At 40.9% G+C, this 19,749-nt stretch overlaps 3 protein-coding genes across 3 annotated transcripts; all 3 read right to left on the bottom strand.

The window, feature by feature from the left end:
* Positions 1-546: 546 nt before the first annotated feature.
* On the bottom strand, positions 547-3,077 carry LOC120723648 (protocadherin alpha-C2-like). Its single transcript, XM_040015240.1, has one exon. The coding sequence runs from the start codon at positions 3,025-3,027 to the stop codon at positions 577-579; it is 2,451 nt and encodes an 816-aa protein (XP_039871174.1). The 5' UTR covers positions 3,028-3,077; the 3' UTR covers positions 547-576.
* Positions 3,078-3,195: 118 nt separating this feature from the next.
* On the bottom strand, positions 3,196-10,051 carry LOC120723650 (protocadherin alpha-C2-like). The gene is made up of 2 exons (XM_040015246.1): positions 7,175-10,051; positions 3,196-3,545 (listed from the first exon to the last, which is right to left on the bottom strand). Exons 1-2 carry the CDS (start codon positions 9,560-9,562, stop codon positions 3,516-3,518), a joined length of 2,418 nt encoding a protein of 805 aa, XP_039871180.1. The 5' UTR covers positions 9,563-10,051; the 3' UTR covers positions 3,196-3,515.
* pcdhb (protocadherin b) lies at positions 9,585-19,533 on the bottom strand. The gene is made up of 2 exons (XM_040015248.1): positions 16,963-19,533; positions 9,585-10,097 (listed from the first exon to the last, which is right to left on the bottom strand). The coding sequence occupies exons 1-2, from the start codon at positions 19,342-19,344 to the stop codon at positions 10,086-10,088; spliced, it is 2,394 nt and encodes a 797-aa protein (XP_039871182.1). The 5' UTR covers positions 19,345-19,533; the 3' UTR covers positions 9,585-10,085.
* Positions 19,534-19,749: the final 216 nt, after the last annotated feature.

The raw sequence follows: 19,749 nt of genomic DNA, 5'->3' as shown, positions 1-19,749 counted from the left end.
CCGTAAGTTAGATTGGGAAACAGCGCCTCTGCCTGAAATGAAATGGCCATCACACAATATTTTTTTAATGCAAAAATAATTTACTAATTTGCCCCAAGATTAAAGTTAAACACTAAGAAATGCTTAGAAAGTTTATTGGTAATGATTTACACGGCTGATGTGGAAGATGCGTTTTCGTGGGAGTATTTTACTTTTTTTATTTTCACTTGAATGACTCGCTGCACGACATAGAATACGTATATTCATATCATTTTCTGTAAAACGTCGCCTTTTATTTCCAAAATATTTTATATAAACTGCAAAAGGGGAAAACGTTTGTTTCACCTAAAATAGTATGTTTCATTAGTTTGCTTTAGATAACTACATTGAACTAAATGTCGAATAAAGATTTTAGGATAGGACATCACTGAACTGTGCTGCATATAAAAGACCATGAGTGTGAATAATAAGGATGACATTTAATAAAATTTGCATCTCAAAAAAGGGGAGCATTTCTAAATTAATGCTTGGGAATAAAGCTATTTAATCCAGTACTGGGTTATAAAATGAACATTTTCTGAATGATATTATACCCAATCAGGGTGTCTCAAAAAAGTGCCTCACCTGCAGAGTAGAAGCTGCTGAGTCACTAGTGTCTGTCAGCCCTGTCCCTCTCGGTATGCTGGACACAATGTACCTGGAGCCCTTTGGCAGAGGCTGTCTAACCACCAGCTTTCCTTTCCTGGTCTCTGCTAGAAACAGACTGTACCAGTAGGCATCATTGGAGACCAGAGTGGAGTCTGCGATGGTGGAGTTCCTCTCACTGATCACACTGTTCCTGGAGGGAGGAGCTGCTTTGCTGGGCTTGGGTTTCTGACACTTGATCACGATGGTGACCAATATGGTGATGAGCAGCAGAAATGACACCGAGCCCAGACCGATGACCAAATACAGGTTGATGTCTGAGAAGATGTCATATTCCAGAGGCTCCTCAGTCATGTCAGAGTAGGCTTTAACAGCAGGCTCCATTGTGGTCAGTTTGATGGTAACTGTAGCAGAGAGAGCCGGCTCTCCATTGTCCTTGGCAACAACAACCAGTCTCTGGTGGCGTGGATCTCTGTAACTGAACATCCTCATAGTCCGGATCTCTCCATTATATTGATCCAGACTAAACAAGGTGGCATCAGTCACCTGTAGAAACTGGTAGGTGATCCGAGAGTTGTGCACAGAGTCTGTATCTAAGGCTATCACCTTGGCAATCAGGGATCCTTTATCAGTGGATCTGGGGATCTTTTCCTCCACCACAGAGCCGTGTGCACGCCACGGTGACACAATAACGGGAGCATTGTCGTTCTGGTCCACAATAATGATGTGGACGGTCACGTTACTGCTGAGAGGAGGAGATCCAGAGTCTCTGGCCTCGATGTGGAACAGAAATTCCTTCTCAATCTCATAATCAAAGGTTTTGAGTGCGTAAAGATTACCGTTCTCTGGATTGATGGAGAACAACATGGACATGGAAGTGTTGGATATCTCCCTCTCTATTATGAAATAAACTAGATACTGGTTTTCATGGAGGTCGGGGTCAAAGGCAGTGAGTGAGCTGAGCAAGGCCCCAGGTGCGTTATTCTCCATGACACGTATAGTATAAAATGACTGGGGGAACTGTGGGACATTGTCATTAACATCCAGCAGCTCTAAAGTCATAGTTTCATTGTCAGATAAAGGAGGAGAGCCTCTGTCTGTCACAGTGAAAGTGATGTCATATTCTGACACCTTCTCACGGTCTAATGGCTCCGACACTACTAATTCATAATAGTTATCAGAGGACTCCCTCAGTTTGAAAGGCATATTATCTGGAACATGAAGATCAACTATTCCATTATCACCTGAATCTTTATCACTGACACTAACTACAGCTATCACTGTGTCTAACTCGATGTTTTCAGTCACTGGACTCTGAAATGATTTAATTGATATTTCTGGGTGATTATCATTCATGTCTTCAACTAGAATCTTTATGGTGCATTGTCCTGATAAACTGGTGGCTCCTTTATCAGCAGCTATAACTTCCATATCATAAATCCTGAAATCTTCATAGTTCAGCACTCCCTTAACTGTAATTTCACCAGTGGCAGGATTCAGATTAAATGTCTCCTGTGTTTTTTCTGACGTATATAAACTGTATGAATATGTTATATCAGAATTTGATCCTTCATCTAAGTCTGTTGCATTTAAATGAACAACAAGACTTCCAATCGGAGAGTTTTCCATTAAATTTACACTCAGATTGTCTTTATCAAACGTAGGTGGATTGTCATTAGTGTCCAGAACATGAACAATAACACTGGCAGTGCCAGAACGAGCGGGTGTTCCTCCATCTACAGCTGTGAGTATCAAATTATGAACAGGCTGCTGCTCTCGGTCTAATGTCTTTGTTAGAATTAATTCTGCAAACTTCGATCCATCTCTTCCAGTCTGAACTTCTATATTAAAATATTCACTTTCACTCAGATAGTATGTTTTCACTGAATTGGATCCAACATCAGGATCGACTGCATTACTCAGAGAAAATCTCTCTCCTCTTGCTGTAACTTCAGATATATCCAAATGTATGGCGTCTCTTCGAAATTGCGGGGCGTTGTCGTTCATGTCAAGGATTTCTATTTCGATATTAAATATTCGTAACGGGCTTTCTAGTATAACCTCTAGTTTTAGATAGCAAGAGGACTTGGTATTGCAAATGTATTCCCTGTCGATCTTTTCAACAACATACAGCTCACCAGTCTCTTTGTTCACATCCAGATATTTCTTGTTCGCGATGATATCAAGACGCATCTTCCTCTGATTCAGTGTTTTAAGATCCAGTGTCAGATCGGTGGCGAGATTAGCCACGACAGATCCTTCTTTCATTTCTTCTGGTATCGAATAATGAGTCACTGAGGCCGACAGTGGATTGACGATCGAAAACAGGAAAAGACTGAGCAGCACGTACCTTTCCAACGACTCCATTGTTACGAAAGCACCCCTGGTTTTGTATCCAATCATATTATTTCACTCGGAATATTTGACGTTTCTAGCAATACTAATTTGCTCTGAGACCTATTCTACTCGAAACACGTTCAAACTGAATTTTATCGCACCGTTTTTTCCGCTGTAAAGTTTGCGAGTGCGTTTTCGCACTTTCAGCACCACGGAGCTGTTTGGTCTTTTTTCCGATTCGCTCAGACGTAGTTAGCATTGTGACTACGTTGATGGGCTGGCCTTTTATGGACGGAACAGCGCCACCGAAAATATCATACCACATTTTACTTGTGTTAAAGGAAGGGGAAAAAGTAAAAAAAATAAAAATAAAGAAAAAGAAGTATTCGTTTTATATTTCGTGAGATTAGTTTTGATAATAAAAAAAATGTATTTTGCATTTTTACCAAAGTCAATTATATTTATTTACCTGAAAAAGTATAGCATGTAAAACGAGAATCCGCTGTTTTGTACATGTTACAAATACAACTAATAAGGTTTATAAAGCAGAGAAATTACTGCAAAGGTGGACACTGGATTCCTACCTGCAGTGTAGAAGCTGCTGAGTCACTTGTGTCTGTCAGCCCTGTCCCTCTCGGTATGCTGGACACAATGTATCTGGAGCCTTTTGGCAGAGGCTGTCTAACCACCAGCTTTCCTTTCCTGGTCTCTGCTAGAAACAGACTGTACCAGTAGGCATCGTTGGAGACCAGAGTGGAGTCTGCGATGGTGGAGTTCCTCTCACTGATCACACTGTTCCTGGAGGGAGGAGCTGCTTTGCTGGGCTTGGGTTTCTGACACTTGATCACGATGGTGACCAATATAGTGATGAGCAGCAGAAATGACACCGAGCCCAGACCGATGACCAAATACAGGTTGATGTCTGAGAAGATGTCATATTCCAGAGGCTCCTCGGTCATGTCAGAGTAGGCTTTAACAGCAGTCTCCATTGTGGTCAGTTTGATGGTGACTGTAGCAGAAAGAGCAGGCTCTCCATTGTCCTTGGCAACAACAACCAGTCTCTGGTGGCGTGGATCTCTGTAACTGAACATCCTCATAGTCCGGATCTCTCCGTTGTATTGGTCCAGACTGAACAAGGTGGCGTCAGTCACCTGTAGAAACTGGTAGGTGATCCGAGAGTTGTGCACAGAGTCTGTATCTAAGGCTATCACCTTGGCAATCAGGGATCCTTTATCAGTGGATCTGGGGATCTTTTCCTCCACCACAGAGCCGTGTGCACGCCACGGTGACACAATAACGGGAGCATTGTCGTTCTGGTCCACAATAATGATGTGGACGGTCACGTTACTGCTGAGAGGAGGAGATCCAGAGTCTCTGGCCTCGATGTGGAACAGAAATTCCTTCTCAATCTCATAATCAAAGGTTTTGAGTGCGTAAAGATTACCGTTCTCTGGATTGATGGAGAACAACATGGACATGGATGTGTTGGATATCTCCTTCTCTATTATGAAATAAACTAGATACTGGTTTTCATGGAGGTCGGGGTCAAAGGCAGTGAGTGAGCTGAGCAAGGCCCCGGGTGCGTTATTCTCCATGACACGTATAGTATAAAATGACTGGGGAAACTGTGGAACATTGTCATTAACATCCAGCAGCTCTAAAGTCATAGTTTCATTGTCAGATAAAGGAGGAGAGCCTCTGTCTGTCACAGTGAAAGTGATGTCATATTCCGGCACCTTCTCACGGTCTAATGGCTCCGACACTACTAATTCAAAATAGTTATCAGAGGACTCCCTCAGTTTGAAAGGCATATTATCTGGAATATGAAGATCAACTATTCCATTATCACCTGAATCTTTATCACTGACACTAACTACAGCTATCACTGTGTCTAACTCGATGTTTTCAGTCACTGGACTCTGAAATGATTTAATTGATATTTCTGGGTGATTATCATTCATGTCTTCTACTAGAATCTTTATGGTGCATTGTCCTGATAAACTGCTGGCTCCTTTATCAGCAGCTATAACTTCCATATCATAAATCCTGAAATCTTCATAGTTCAGCACTCCCTTAACTGTAATTTCACCAGTGGCAGGATTCAGATTAAATGTCTCCTGTGTTTTTTCTGACGTGTATAAACTGTATGAATATGTTATATCAGAATTTGATCCTTCATCTAAGTCTGTTGCATTTAAATGAACAACAAGACTTCCTGTCGGAGAGTTTTCCATTATTTTAACACGCAGATTGTCTTTTTCAAAGGTGGGTGCGTTATCATTTGTATCTAAAACTCGTACAATAACACTTGCAGTTCCAGAGCGAGCAGGTGTTCCTCCATCTACAGCTGTGAGTATCAAATTATGAACAGCCTGCTGCTCCCGATCTAATGTCTGTTTTAATATCAAATTCGCAAACTTTGATCCATCTCTTCCAGTCTGAACTTCAATTGTAAATTGTTCACTTTCACTTAAATGGTACGTTTTCACTGAATTACTGCCCACATCAGGTATCAACGGCATTACTCAGAGAGAATCTTTCTCCTGTAGGCGTTGATTCAGATATGTCTAAATGAATAGTCTCTCGTCGAAATTGCGGGGCGTTGTCGTTCATGTCAAGAATTTCTACTTCCATGTTAAATATTCGTACTGGATTTTCTAGTATTACCTCTAATCTTAGATAGCAAGATGCTGACGACTTGGTATTGCAAATATGTTCCCTGTCGATCTTTTCAACAACATACAGCTCACCAGTCTCTTTGTTTAGGTCTAAATATTTCTTGTTCGCGATGATATCAAGACGCATCTTCCTCTGATTCAGAGTTTTAACATCCAGCCCGAGGTCGGTGGCGAGATTAGCCACGACGGATCCTTCTTTCATTTCTTCTGGTATTGAATAATGAGTCGCTGAGGCCGATGTGTATCGAACAAAAGAGAAAATAACAGCAAGCAGCACATACCTCTTATGGAACCCCATTGTTCTGGAAACCCGTCTTTTAAGTGAGTTAATTGCTCTTCGAAAGATTAAGTATATTATTCCAGCAATATTCAGTTTTGATATTCTTTCTTTCATCACAAGCAAACATGCACTTCAATATCGACCTTTTCCTTGTCAAAATAATGCCAGCGCCCCACGGAGGGGACCTTCAGCACTACGGAGCTGTCCGCTTTTTTATCTCTTTTCTCAGACCACCACGGTGTTCTTGCATGACGTCCGTGTGTCGGCTTTTTAGTTATAGAGTAGCGCCACCCCTTTGATTTTACAAGCTCTTCCTAACTACATTGAACATGATATGCCAAAAAATTATTTTCGATTCATACTTCTTTCATGTATGTATGCAGTGCGGACCGTAAACAGCCAGGCCTTGTTATATATATATATATATATATATATATATATATATATATATATATATATATATGTACATCACAACTAATGAGGTGGGATCACTTGGGTTAAATTCGTTTATTTCCTTTCAGTGGGCTTAAATTTAGTAATTTTGAAAATTACATTCATAGGTTATACAAAGTTTATGCGTGCAGATTATTACGTCCAATCGCTTCAAAAAATGTAACAGTGGAAACGACATGTCACTGAAAATGTGCAGATTATTTACAGATATAATTCAATTAAGATTGTTTACTTTTCAACTTATTCTCCTGTGGTTTATGGTTTTCTAATTATTCATGTTGGTGACCCTTTAGATAAAGCAGTGAGTCACTCCTGGCTTTTTTTCTGTTTGTTTTGTTTTTCTTACCACTAATAAATACCAAGTATTAAATTAAATATATATTGTTTAAAGTGTTATTCACCCCTATTGAAGAAACATAAATTAAAAAAACGTATTTATTGCAGTTATTCATTTCTTCGTTGTATACTAGGTTGTGCATGCGACACTGGTGCCTCCTGGACGGTTTTGAAAGTTTATGTGATCACTGCAACTAAGTTATGGATGAACACGAGTTAATATAATAATAATAATAATAATAATAATAATAATAAGTCATTTAGAAAAATTAGGAGAATAGTTCAAAATATTAGGTTTGCAATGCATCTGAAAATGGTACCTCATGATAATTTCTGAGATTTTCGAATAATTCACTAGAATGTTTTAATAAATGAAGTCAAGGGTTAAAAGAAAAAATGTACTAACAATTAATATTTATATGTTATTGTGTAAATAAAATACCATATCTGTGCATTAACTTCCTACCTGCAGAGTAGAAGCAGCTGAGTCACTAGTGTCTGTCAGTCCTGTCCCTCTCGGTATGCTGGACACAATGTACCTGGAGCCCTTTGGCAGAGGCTGTCTAACCACCAGCTTTCCTTTCCTGGTCTCTGCTAGAAACAGACTGTACCAGTAGGCATCGTTGGAGACCAGAGTGGAGTCTGCGATGGTGGAGTTCCTCTCACTGATCACACTGTTCCTGGAGGGAGGAGCTGCTTTGCTGGGCTTGGGTTTCTGACACTTGATCACGATGGTGACCAATATGGTTATGAGCAGCAGAAATGACACCGAGCCCAGACCGATGACCAAATACAGGTTGATGTCTGAGAAGATATCATATTCCAGAGGCTCCTCAGTCATGTCAGAGTAGGCTTTAACAGCAGTCTCCATTGTGGTCAGCTTGATGGTGACTGTAGCAGAGAGAGCAGGCTCTCCATTGTCCTTGGCAACAACAACAAGTCTCTGGTGGCGTGGATCTCTGTAACTGAACATCCTCATAGTCCGGATCTCTCCATTGTATTGGTCCAGACTGAACAAGGTGGCATCAGTCACCTGTAGAAACTGGTAGGTGATCCGAGAGTTGTGCACAGAGTCAGTGTCTAAGGCTATCACCTTGGCAATCAGGGATCCTTTATCAGTGGATCTGGGGATCTTTTCCTCCACCACAGAGCCGTGTGCACGCCAAGGAGACACAATAACTGGAGCATTGTCGTTCTGGTCCACAATAATGATGTGGACGGTCACGTTACTGCTGAGAGGAGGAGATCCAGAGTCTCTGGCCTCGATGTGGAACAGAAACTCCTTCTCAATCTCATAATCAAAGGTTTTGAGTGCGTAAAGATTACCGTTCTCTGGATTGATGGAGAACAGCATAGACATGGATGTGTTGGCTATCTCCTTCTCTATTATGAAATAAACTAGATACTGGTTTTCATGGAGGTCGGGGTCAAAGGCAGTGAGTGAGCTGAGCAAGGCCCCGGGTGCGTTATTCTCCATGACACGTATAGTATAAAATGACTGGGGGAACTGTGGAACATTGTCATTAACATCCAGCAGCTCTAAAGTCATAGTTTCATTGTCAGATAAAGGAGGAGAGCCTCTGTCTGTCACAGTGAAAGTGATGTCATATTCTGGCACCTTCTCACGGTCTAATGGCTCCGACACTACTAATTCAAAATAGTTATCAGAGGACTCCCTCAGTTTGAAAGGCATATTATCTGGAACATGAAGATCAACTATTCCATTATCACCTGAATCTTTATCACTGACACTAACTACAGCTATCACTGTGTCCAACTCGACGTTTTCAGTCACTGGACTCTGAAATGATTTAATTGATATTTCTGGGTGATTATCATTCATGTCTTCAACTAGAATCTTTATGGTGCATTGTCCTGTTAAACTGCTGGCTCCTTTATCAGCAGCTATAACTTCCATATCATAAATCCTGAAATCTTCATAGTTCAGCACTCCCTTAACTGTAATTTCACCAGTGGCTGGATTCAGATTAAATGTCTCCTGTGTTTTTTCTGATGTATATAAACTGTATGAATATGTTATATCAGAATTTGATCCTTCATCTAAATCTGTTGCATTAAGATCAATAACAAGACTTCCAATCGGAGAATTTTCCATTATCTTTAGATTATAGATTGATTGATCAAATATAGGTGGATTGTCATTTGTGTCTAAAACATGAACAATAACACTGGCAGTGCCAGAGCGAGCAGGTGTTCCTCCATCTACAGCTGTGAGTATCAAATTATGAACAGCCTGCTTCTCACGATCTAATGTTTGTTTCAAGATCAAATCCGCAAACTTCGACCCGTCTCTTCCGGTCTGAACTTCAATTGTAAATTGTTGACTTTCACTTAAATGGTACGTTTTCACTGAATTACTGCCCACATCGGTATCAACGGCATTGCTCAAAGAGAATCTTTCTCCTGTAGGCGTTGATTCAGATATATCCAAGTGTATTGCGTCTCTTCGAAATTGTGGGGCGTTGTCGTTTATATCTAAAATTTCCAGTTCAATATTAAATATTCTCAAAGGATTTTCTAGTATTACTTCCATTTTTAAGTAACACACCGTCAGCGTTTTTGTACAAAGATATTCCCTGTCAATCTTCTCGACAACATACAGCTCACCAGTCTCTTTGTTCACATCCAGATATTTTTTGTTGGCGATAAGGTCAAGTCGCATCTTCCTCTTACCGAGTGATTTAACGTCTAGGCTGAGATCAGTAGCAAGGTTAGCAACAACTGACCCTTCCTTCATTTCTTCGGGTATGGAGTAATGAGTCACTGAGGCCCGTACGCTATGAACAGAACTAAAAATAACGACGAGCAGAACATACCTCTTAAATGACTTCATTGTTGCGTGGGACCCGTTTTTCCCGTTATTTACGGTTTCACTGCATTTCAAGAGATATACTGTACGTGTATAGCAGTTTTCAGTATTTCTCTTCCCTCCTTGATTAAAAAATATGCAGCCGATTCACTCCCAGCTTTATCCCAGGGTAAAATGAGCAAGACGCGTTGAACGGGGGTGTTTCGGGACCTGGAAACTGTCGCTTCTCTTACTATAAGCAATAATGGCGACGACACACAGTCATGACGTTATGGTCTGAGCTGTTCCTGACCAAACAGCGCCACCTTTTGGATTTTATAATGCTTTGAAATGCTTGGCATGAAGATAAGTTATGAATATTTTAATTTATTTCTTGCATTGTCGGGTGTTACTGATTGACTCCAGGTCCTTTTTAAGATAATGAAAAAGTTTGTTCATGACCTCACTTATTTTTGTTAATTAGCCCCCACAAATAAAAGAAACAATGAATGAGAAACCATCAATGTCAATAATTGGGGGGGAAAACGAAGAAAAATATATCTGTTTATTATATTCTTACCTGTAGAGTAGAAGCTGCTGAGTCACTAGTGTCTGTCAGTCCTGTCCCTCTGGGTATGCTGGACACAATGTACCTGGAGCCCTTTGGCAGAGGCTGTCTAACCACCAGCTTTCCTTTCCTGGTCTCTGCTAGAAACAGACTGTACCAGTAGGCATCATTGGAGACCAGAGTGGAGTCAGCAATGGTGGAGTTCCTCTCACTGATCACACTGTTCCTGGAGGGAGGAGCTGCTTTGCTGGGCTTGGGTTTCTGACACTTGATCACGATGGTGACCAATATGGTTATGAGCAGCAGAAATGACACCGAGCCCAGACCGATGACCAAATACAGGTTGATGTCTGAGAAGATGTCATATTCCAGAGGCTCCTCAGTCATGTCAGAGTAGGCTTTAACAGCAGTCTCCATTGTGGTCAGCTTGATGGTGACTGTAGCAGAAAGAGCAGGCTCTCCATTGTCCTTGGCAACAACAACAAGTCTCTGGTGGCGTGGATCTCTGTAACTGAACATCCTCATAGTCCGGATCTCTCCATTGTATTGGTCCAGACTGAACAAGGTGGCGTCAGTCACCTGTAGAAACTGGTAGGTGATCCGAGAGTTGTGCACAGAGTCAGTGTCTAAGGCTATCACCTTTGCAATCAGGGATCCTTTATCAGTGGATCTGGGGATCTTTTCCTCCACCACAGAGCCGTGTGCACGCCATGGTGACACAATAACAGGAGCATTGTCGTTCTGGTCCACAATAATGATGTGGACGGTCACGTTACTGCTGAGAGGAGGAGAGCCAGAGTCTCTGGCCTCGATGTGGAACAGAAACTCCTTCTCAATCTCATAATCAAAGGTTTTGAGTGCATAAAGATTACCGTTCTCTGGATTGATGGAGAACAGCATAGACATGGATGTGTTAGCTATCTCCTTCTCTATTATGAAATAAACTAGATACTGGTTTTCATGGAGGTCGGGGTCAAAGGCAGTGAGTGAGCTGAGCAAGGCCCCAGGTGCGTTATTCTCCATGACACGTATAGTATAAAATGACTGGGGAAACTGTGGGACATTGTCATTAACATCCAGCAGCTCTAAAGTCATAGTTTCATTGTCAGATAAAGGAGGAGAGCCTCTGTCTGTCACAGTGAAAGTGATGTCATATTCTGGCACCTTCTCACGGTCTAATGGCTCCGACACTACTAATTCATAATAGTTATCAGAGGACTCCCTCAGTTTGAAAGGCATATTATCTGGAACACGAACATCAACTATTCCATTATCACCTGAATCTTTATCACTGACACTAACTACAGCTATCACTGTGTCTAACTCGATGTTTTCAGTCACTGGACTCTGAAATGATTTAATTGATATTTCTGGATGATTATCATTCATGTCTTCAACTAGAATCTTTATGGTGCATTGTCCTGTTAAACTGCTGGCTCCTTTATCAGCAGCTATAACTTCCATATCATAAATCCTGAAATCTTCATAGTTCAGCACTCCCTTAACTGTAATTTCACCAGTGGCAGGATTCAGATTAAATGTCTCCTGTGTTTTTTCTGATGTATATAAACTGTATGAATATGTTATATCAGAATTTGATCCTTCATCTAAGTCTGTTGCATTAAGATCAACAACAAGACTTCCAATCGGAGAGTTTTCCATTACCTTTACATTCAGATTCTCTTTGTCAAAGGTGGGTGTGTTATCATTTGTATCTAAAACTCGTACAATAACACTGGCAGTGCCAGAACGAGCAGGTTTTCCTCCATCTACAGCTGTGAGTATCAAATTGTGAACAGGTTTCTTCTCTCGGTCTAAAGTCTGTTTCAAGATCAAATCCGCAAACTTCGATCCATCTCTTCCAGTCTGAACTTCTATATTAAAATATTCACTTTCACTCAAATGGTACGTTTTCACTGAATTGGATCCGACATCCGGATCGACTGCATTACTCAGAGAAAATCTCTCTCCTCTTGCCGTCGCTTCAGATATATCCAAATGTATGGCGTCTCTTCGAAATTGTGGGGCGTTGTCGTTCATGTCAAGAATTTCTACTTCTATATTAAATATTCTTACTGGGTTATCTAGTATAACCTCTAATTTTAGATAGCAAGAGGACTTGGTATTGCAAATATGTTCCCTGTCAATCTTCTCAACAACATACAGCTCACCAGTCTCTTTGTTCACATCCAGATATTTCTTGTTCGCGATGATATCAAGACGCATCTTCCTCTGATTCAGTGTTTTCACATCCAGCCCGAGGTCGGTGGCGAGATTAGCCACGACGGATCCTTCTTTCATTTCTTCTGGTATTGAATAATGAGTTACTGAGGCCGATGTGCACCGAGCAAAAGAAAATATAATAGCGAGGATCACGTACCTCTCGTAAGACTCCATTTTTCTGGAAACCCGTCTTGTATGGGAGTTCATCATACTTCAAACGATATAATGTTTGATTTCAGCAATATTCATTTAAAAAAAACTTCCCCTCTTTCTTCCGAGCCCAACGCACATAGTGTGAATTCCAAAGCACATTTAAACTTAAATCAAGGCCAGCGCGTTTCGCAGCGGAGTTTCAGCACTACGACGCTGTCCGCTTGCTTCTAAACGTGCGAAGACCATCACGCTTTTCTGCTTTTATGTTCTTTGCTTTGCATTTTACTGATAGAATAGCGCCACCCCTGAGATTTTGCCAGAGTCTTTGAAACGCAATGAACACCACACGTCTTCAAATTATTCTTGATTTTCGTTGGTTTTTGCATATATATTTGTTTTTAATACACACGGACCTGGATACCGTTAATGGTGGTCCCAAAACATAAAAGGTGACGTTTACTAAATGTAATGACTTCAAATTGATTATTGCTGAAAAAACAATCAAATTTCAGACACAATTGACCAGTCAAAACGATGAACCTTAATGACCTCACGATTTCTGCATTATAAAACGAAATATCACGGAAATACTGCAGACGATTTTCAAATATGGTAGCACTTCGAGTTGTCATTATCTTTGCATAATTTCTCATTATATATCTAATGATTCTGAACGCATATCTCCATGACCATGGTTGTTTAGATGACGTCGTGATCTAGTCACTCTTTACCACTAATAAAAACAAATTATTAGAGATAGAAAAAGTACTAAATTGTATTAATCATAAATGCACGAGTTGCCAATGTTGCTTATGCAGAATGCACAGGAAAAATATTGAAAATACATGATATTACATTTTATTTACACAAAAACAAGAACAGGGAGGAAATGGCTGTAAAGAATGGCCACAGCCAGAGAAGTTAGTTGAGATTAAGTTACTCTAACAACATGAAGATAAATGCGCACTTAAAATTGATTGTTAAATCAGAAAAAAAAAAACTGTGCTAACAGTACTAACGTAAAAAGTATATAAAAATCAATAAACGTGAATAAGTCATGAAAAGGCTAAGCTTTGTGGATCCTAAATACTGCATTTCATTTATTAAATATGCATTATTTATACTGCTATTAAAACACAGGTTTTTAGACTGTTCTTTTAACTGCAGACTTGACTTTTGAGGACAAGACCTGAACACAATTAAAAGCTGCTAAATCATGATGATGAATTATTGCTATGTTGGTTATGTACTAAGTAATGAATTTAATAGTGGTACCCTCATGATAACTTATGACATTTTTGAATAATTCACTGAATTTTTTTTGTGGATTAAGGTAAAGGGGAAAATAGAAAAATTAATCGTAATTAATTTAAATGTTCCAGTTATGTAAGTAAAATATCTTATCTGTATATCAAATTCCTACCTGCAGAGTAGAAGCTGCTGAGTCACTTGTGTCTGTCAGCCCTGTCCCTCTCGGTATGCTGGACACAATGTACCTGGAGCCCTTTGGCAGAGGCTGTCTAACCACCAGCTTTCCTTTCCTGGTCTCTGCTAGAAACAGACTGTACCAGTAGGCATCATTGGAGACCAGAGTGGAGTCAGCAATGGTGGAGTTCCTCTCACTGATCACACTGTTCCTGGAGGGAGGAGCTGCTTTGCTGGGCTTGGGTTTCTGACACTTGATCACGATGGTGACCAATATGGTGATGAGCAGCAGAAATGACACCGAGCCCAGACCGATGACCAAATACAGGTTGATGTCTGAGAAGATGTCATATTCCAGAGGCTCCTCAGTCATGTCAGAGTAGGCTTTAACAACAGTCTCCATTGTGGTCAGTTTGATGGTGACTGTAGCAGAGAGAGCAGGCTCTCCGTTGTCCTTGGCAACAACAACCAGTCTCTGGTGGCGTGGATCTCTGTAACTGAACATCCTCATAGTCCGGATCTCTCCATTGTATTGGTCCAGACTGAACAAGGTGGCATCAGTCACCTGTAGAAACTGGTAGGTGATCCGAGAGTTGTGCACAGAGTCTGTATCTAAGGCTATCACCTTGGCAATCAGGGATCCTTTATCAGTGGATCTGGGGATCTTTTCCTCCACCACAGAGCCGTGTGCACGCCACGGAGACACAATAACTGGAGCATTGTCGTTCTGGTCCACAATAATGATGTGGACGGTCACGTTACTGCTGAGAGGAGGAGAGCCAGAGTCTCTGGCCTCGATGTGGAACAGAAACTCCTTCTCAATCTCATAATCAAAGGTTTTGAGTGCGTAAAGATTACCGTTCTCTGGATTGATGGAGAACAGCATAGACATGGATGTGTTAGCTATCTCCTTCTCTATTATGAAATAAACTAGATACTGGTTTTCATGGAGGTCGGGGTCAAAGGCAGTGAGTGAGCTGAGCAAGGCCCCAGGTGCGTTATTCTCCATGACACGTATAGTATAAAATGACTGGGGAAACTGTGGAACATTGTCATTAACATCCAGCAGCTCTAAAGTCATAGTTTCATTGTCAGATAAAGGAGGAGAGCCTCTGTCTGTCACAGTGAAAGTGATGTCATATTCCAGCACCTTCTCACGGTCTAATGGCTCTGACACTACTAATTCATAATAGTTATCAGAGGACTCCCTCAGTTTGAAAGGCATATTATCTGGAATATGAAGATCAACTATTCCATTATCACCTGAATCTTTATCACTAACACTAACTACAGCTATCACTGTGTCTAACTCGATGTTTTCAGTCACTGGACTCTGAAATGATTTAATTGATATTTCTGGGTGATTATCATTCATGTCTTCAACTAGAATCTTTATGGTACATTGTCCTGTTAAACTGGTGGCTCCTTTATCAGCAGCTATAACTTCCATATCATAAATCCTGAAATCTTCATAGTTCAGCACTCCCTTAACTGTAATTTCACCAGTGGCTGGATTCAGATTAAATGTCTCCTGTGTTTTTTCTGATGTATATAAACTGTATGAATATGTTATATCAGAATTTGACCCTTCATCTAAGTCTGTTGCATTAAGATCAAGAACAAGACTTCCAATCGGAGAGTTTTCCAATATTTTAACACTAAGATTTTCTTTTTCAAAGACAGGTGGATTGTCATTTGTGTCCAGAACATGAACAATAACACTGGCAGTGCCAGAACGAGCGGGTGTTCCTCCATCTACAGCTGTAAGTATCAAATTATGAACAGGCTGCTGCTCTCGATCTAATGTCTGTTTCAAGATCAAATCCGCAAATTTCGTTCCATCTCTTCCGGTCTGAACTTCTATATTAAAATATTCACTTTCACTCAAATGGTATGTTTTCACTGAATTGGACCCGACATCCGGATCGACTGCATTACTCAGAGAAAATCTATCTCCTCTTGACGTCGCTTCAGATATATCCAAATGTATGGCGTCTCTTCGAAATTGTGGGGCGTTGTCGTTCATATCAAGAATTTCTACTTCTATATTAAATATTCGTAAAGGGTTTTCTAATATAACCTCCAGTCTAAGATAGCAAGACGCTGACGACTTTGTAGGGCAAATATTTTCCCTGTCAATCTTTTCAACAACATACAGCTCACCAGTCTCTTTGTTCACATCCAGATATTTCTTGTTCGCGATGATATCAAGACGCATCTTCCTCTGATTCAGTGTTTTAACATCCAGACTGAGATCGGTGGCGAGATTAGCCACAACGGATCCTTTCTTTGATTTCTTCGGGCATCGAATAATGAGTTACTGAACCCGATATCTGACACACAATCGAAAATAGAAGAGCAATGAACAGCACGTACCATTTCTCTGACTCCATTGTTATGAGGAACCCTTTGTTGTTCACGGACTTGCAGCACTTTAAACGATATTCTTTACTTTCCAATGATATAAAAATTTCCTGTAACGGATTTGACCACAAATATTTTCACACAAAAATTTTCCCGCTACGTTGTTCCCGTAGTAAAATGGCCACACGTCTTTTCGCATTGCAATTTCAGCACCACTGAGCTTTCTGGTCGTATCCCGACTTCCACAGTGAATGCTGGTTACGTTCGTAGTTCCACCTTTTACTAACGGAACAGCGACACCGATAATATATAATATTATATCAGAGATTTTGAATGTTTCTCCGAACATTCGTTAATAAATTTCAATTTCAATATATATAATTTCAATGAATATAGTTAGCATTAATATATATATATATATATATGTATATATATATATATATATATATATATATATATATATATATATATATATATATATATATATATATAGATAGATAGATAGATAGATAGATAGATAGATAGATAGATAGATATAGTACAAAAAATAACAGGTGCGTTTAGAAATACTATAATACTATTAATGAGCTTAAATAACAGTAAATCACTCCTGAACTTTTACATTGTGAAAGGAGTCTGCTGTATATGATGAATGAATAATGAATATAAAAAATCATGAACATAAATACAAATATCGACACTGAACTCTCACCTGTAGAGTAGAAGCTGCTGAGTCACTTGTGTCTGTCAGTCCTGTCCCTCTGGGTATGCTGGACACAATATATCTGGAGCCCTTTGGCAGAGGCTGTCTAACCACCAGCTTTCCTTTCCTGGTCTCTGCTAGAAACAGACTGTACCAGTAGGCATCGTTGGAGACCAGAGTGGAGTCTGCGATGGTGGAGTTCCTCTCACTGATCACACTGTTCCTGGAGGGAGGAGCTGATTTGCTGGGCTTGGGTTTCTGACACTTGATCACGATGGTGACCAATATGGTGATGAGCAGCAGAAATGACACCGAGCCCAGACCGATGACCAAATACAGGTTGATGTCTGAGAAGATGTCATATTCCAGAGGCTCCTCAGTCATGTCAGAGTAGGCTTTAACGGCAGTCTCCATTGTGGTCAGTTTGATGGTGACTGTAGCAGAGAGAGCAGGCTCTCCGTTGTCCTTGGCAACAACAACCAGTCTCTGGTGGCGTGGATCTCTGTAACTGAACATCCTCATAGTCCGGATCTCTCCATTGTATTGGTCCAGACTAAACAAGGTGGCGTCAGTCACCTGTAGAAACTGGTAGGTGATCCGAGAGTTGTGCACAGAGTCAGTGTCTAAGGCTATCACCTTGGCAACCAGGGATCCTTTATCAGTGGATCTGGGGATCTTTTCCTCCACCACAGAGCCTTGTGCACGCCACGGTGACACAATAACTGGAGCATTGTCATTCTGGTCCACAATAATGATGTGGACGGTCACGTTACTGCTGAGAGGAGGAGAGCCAGAGTCTCTGGCCTCGATGTGGAACAGAAACTCCTTCTCAATCTCATAATCAAAGGTTTTGAGTGCGTAAAGATTACCGTTCTCTGGATTGATGGAGAACAGCATGGACATGGATGTGTTAGCTATCTCCTTCTCTATTATGAAATAAACTAGATACTGGTTTTCATGGAGATCAGGGTCAAAGGCAGTGAGTGAGCTGAGCAAGGCCCCAGGTGCGTTATTCTCCATGACACGTATAGTATAAAATGACTGGGGGAACTGTGGCGCGTTGTCATTAACATCCAGCAGATGGACAGTTATTGTTTCATTATCAGATAAAGGTGGCATCCCTGCGTCTGTTACAATTAGAGTAATGTCATATTCAGGTACTGTTTCGCGATCTAAAGGCTCGGACACAATGAGCTTGTAATGCATGGGTCGATCTGAAGATGTGTTAATTGTAAAGGGCATGGGTCGATGTATAGTCAAGCTTACTTTTCCGTTATCCCCCGTGTCTCTATCACTTATATCTACAAGTGCAATAACACTTCCTACTGCTACGTTCTCCTCCACTGTGTTTTTAACAGACTGTATGATGATTTCCGGATAATTATCGTTCATGTCCTTCACATTAACGACCACTTTGCACTGACCAAGCAAGGGATGCGTGCCTTTGTCTCTGGCCTCTATGTGCATCTCATAGAATTTCATATCTTCATAGTCTATAGTTCCTTTCACAGTTATCTCTCCAGTGTTATGATTCAGTGAAAACACCTCTTGTGTTTTCTCCGACGTGTAAAGGGTGAATGAGTACACAATCTCTGAATTCAAACCCTCGTCAAGGTCTGAGGCGTTTAGCTTCATCACTAAGGTCCCTATTGGGGTGTTTTCCGTCATGTTAATTGTATAAGTCTGCTTATCAAACCGTGGGGGATTATCGTTTGTGTCCTGTACTCTTACAATAATATTAGCAGTGCCAGAGCGCACCGGGACACCGCCATCCACTGCAGTTAATATTAAATTATGAACAGCAGTCTGTTCTCTATCCAACGATTTGGTCAACACCAAGTCTACATACTGAGTTCCGTCGCTACCTGTCTGAATTTCGATTGTGAAGTGTTCGCTAACACTGAGTTTGTACGTTTTAATTGTATTTATACCAACATCTGGATCCACGCCGTTGGGCAGGGAGAACCTCTCGCCCGGCGTTGCAGATTCTGAAACGTCGAGCTCTACTCTGTCCCGTCGGAAATGTGGAGCGTTATCGTTTATGTCCGTTATTCCAAGCTCGATGTTGAAGATACGTAAGGGGCTTTCTATGATCACATCGAGCTTTAAAAAGCAGGACGCGGGTTTCGCCGGACAAAGATATTCCCTGTCCATTTTTTCTACGATGTACAGTTCGCCCGTCTTTTTGTTAAAATCTAGGTATTTTTTGTTGGAAAAAATATCAAGTTTTACCTCTCGTTGCGCCAAACCTCCTGGCTCAAGTCCCAGATCTGCAGCCAGATTAGCCACAACAGATCCCCTTTCCTTCTCCTCGGGTATGGAGTACCGTGTCACCGACAAAGCGGCTGGCCATGTTGCACACAAGACAAAGACGGCAATGCAAAATCTCATCCTTTCCTTTGCAGGAAAAAAATAAGCCAGATCCTAAAAGCCGTTTTATGTCTGTGATTCTTAATATTTCACAGAGTATCTTTGCAAAAAAAAAAAATCCAGAAAAACAATAGACATGAATGAATTAAGGTTCTGTGTGTAAATAATCATAAGCGCCCATTTAAGAAACCAGTCCTTTGCCTTTACAAATGGGTGTGTCATGACTTCAGAGAAGAAGAGTAGTGTGGTAGTGTGCTCTAGTGGTCAACAGTGACACCGTGCGATACACGCTAAACATAGTGTATTGAATTCTTCAGCTCTGAAATCAGCTTTGCAGCTTCGCAAGGCACTGACGCATGGAAGGACATCCCCAAACACACACACAGGCGCACGAGCAGCACTGTGTGCTTTATCCTGACAACATCT

The sequence above is a fragment of the Simochromis diagramma genome, unplaced genomic scaffold, assembly GCF_900408965.1.
Source record: "Simochromis diagramma unplaced genomic scaffold, fSimDia1.1 OVJJ01000685.1, whole genome shotgun sequence".
Classification (NCBI taxonomy): Eukaryota; Metazoa; Chordata; class Actinopteri; order Cichliformes; family Cichlidae; genus Simochromis; species Simochromis diagramma.
The sequence above is the reverse complement of the archived record's forward strand: the minus strand, read 5'-3'. Positions and strand labels throughout refer to the sequence as shown.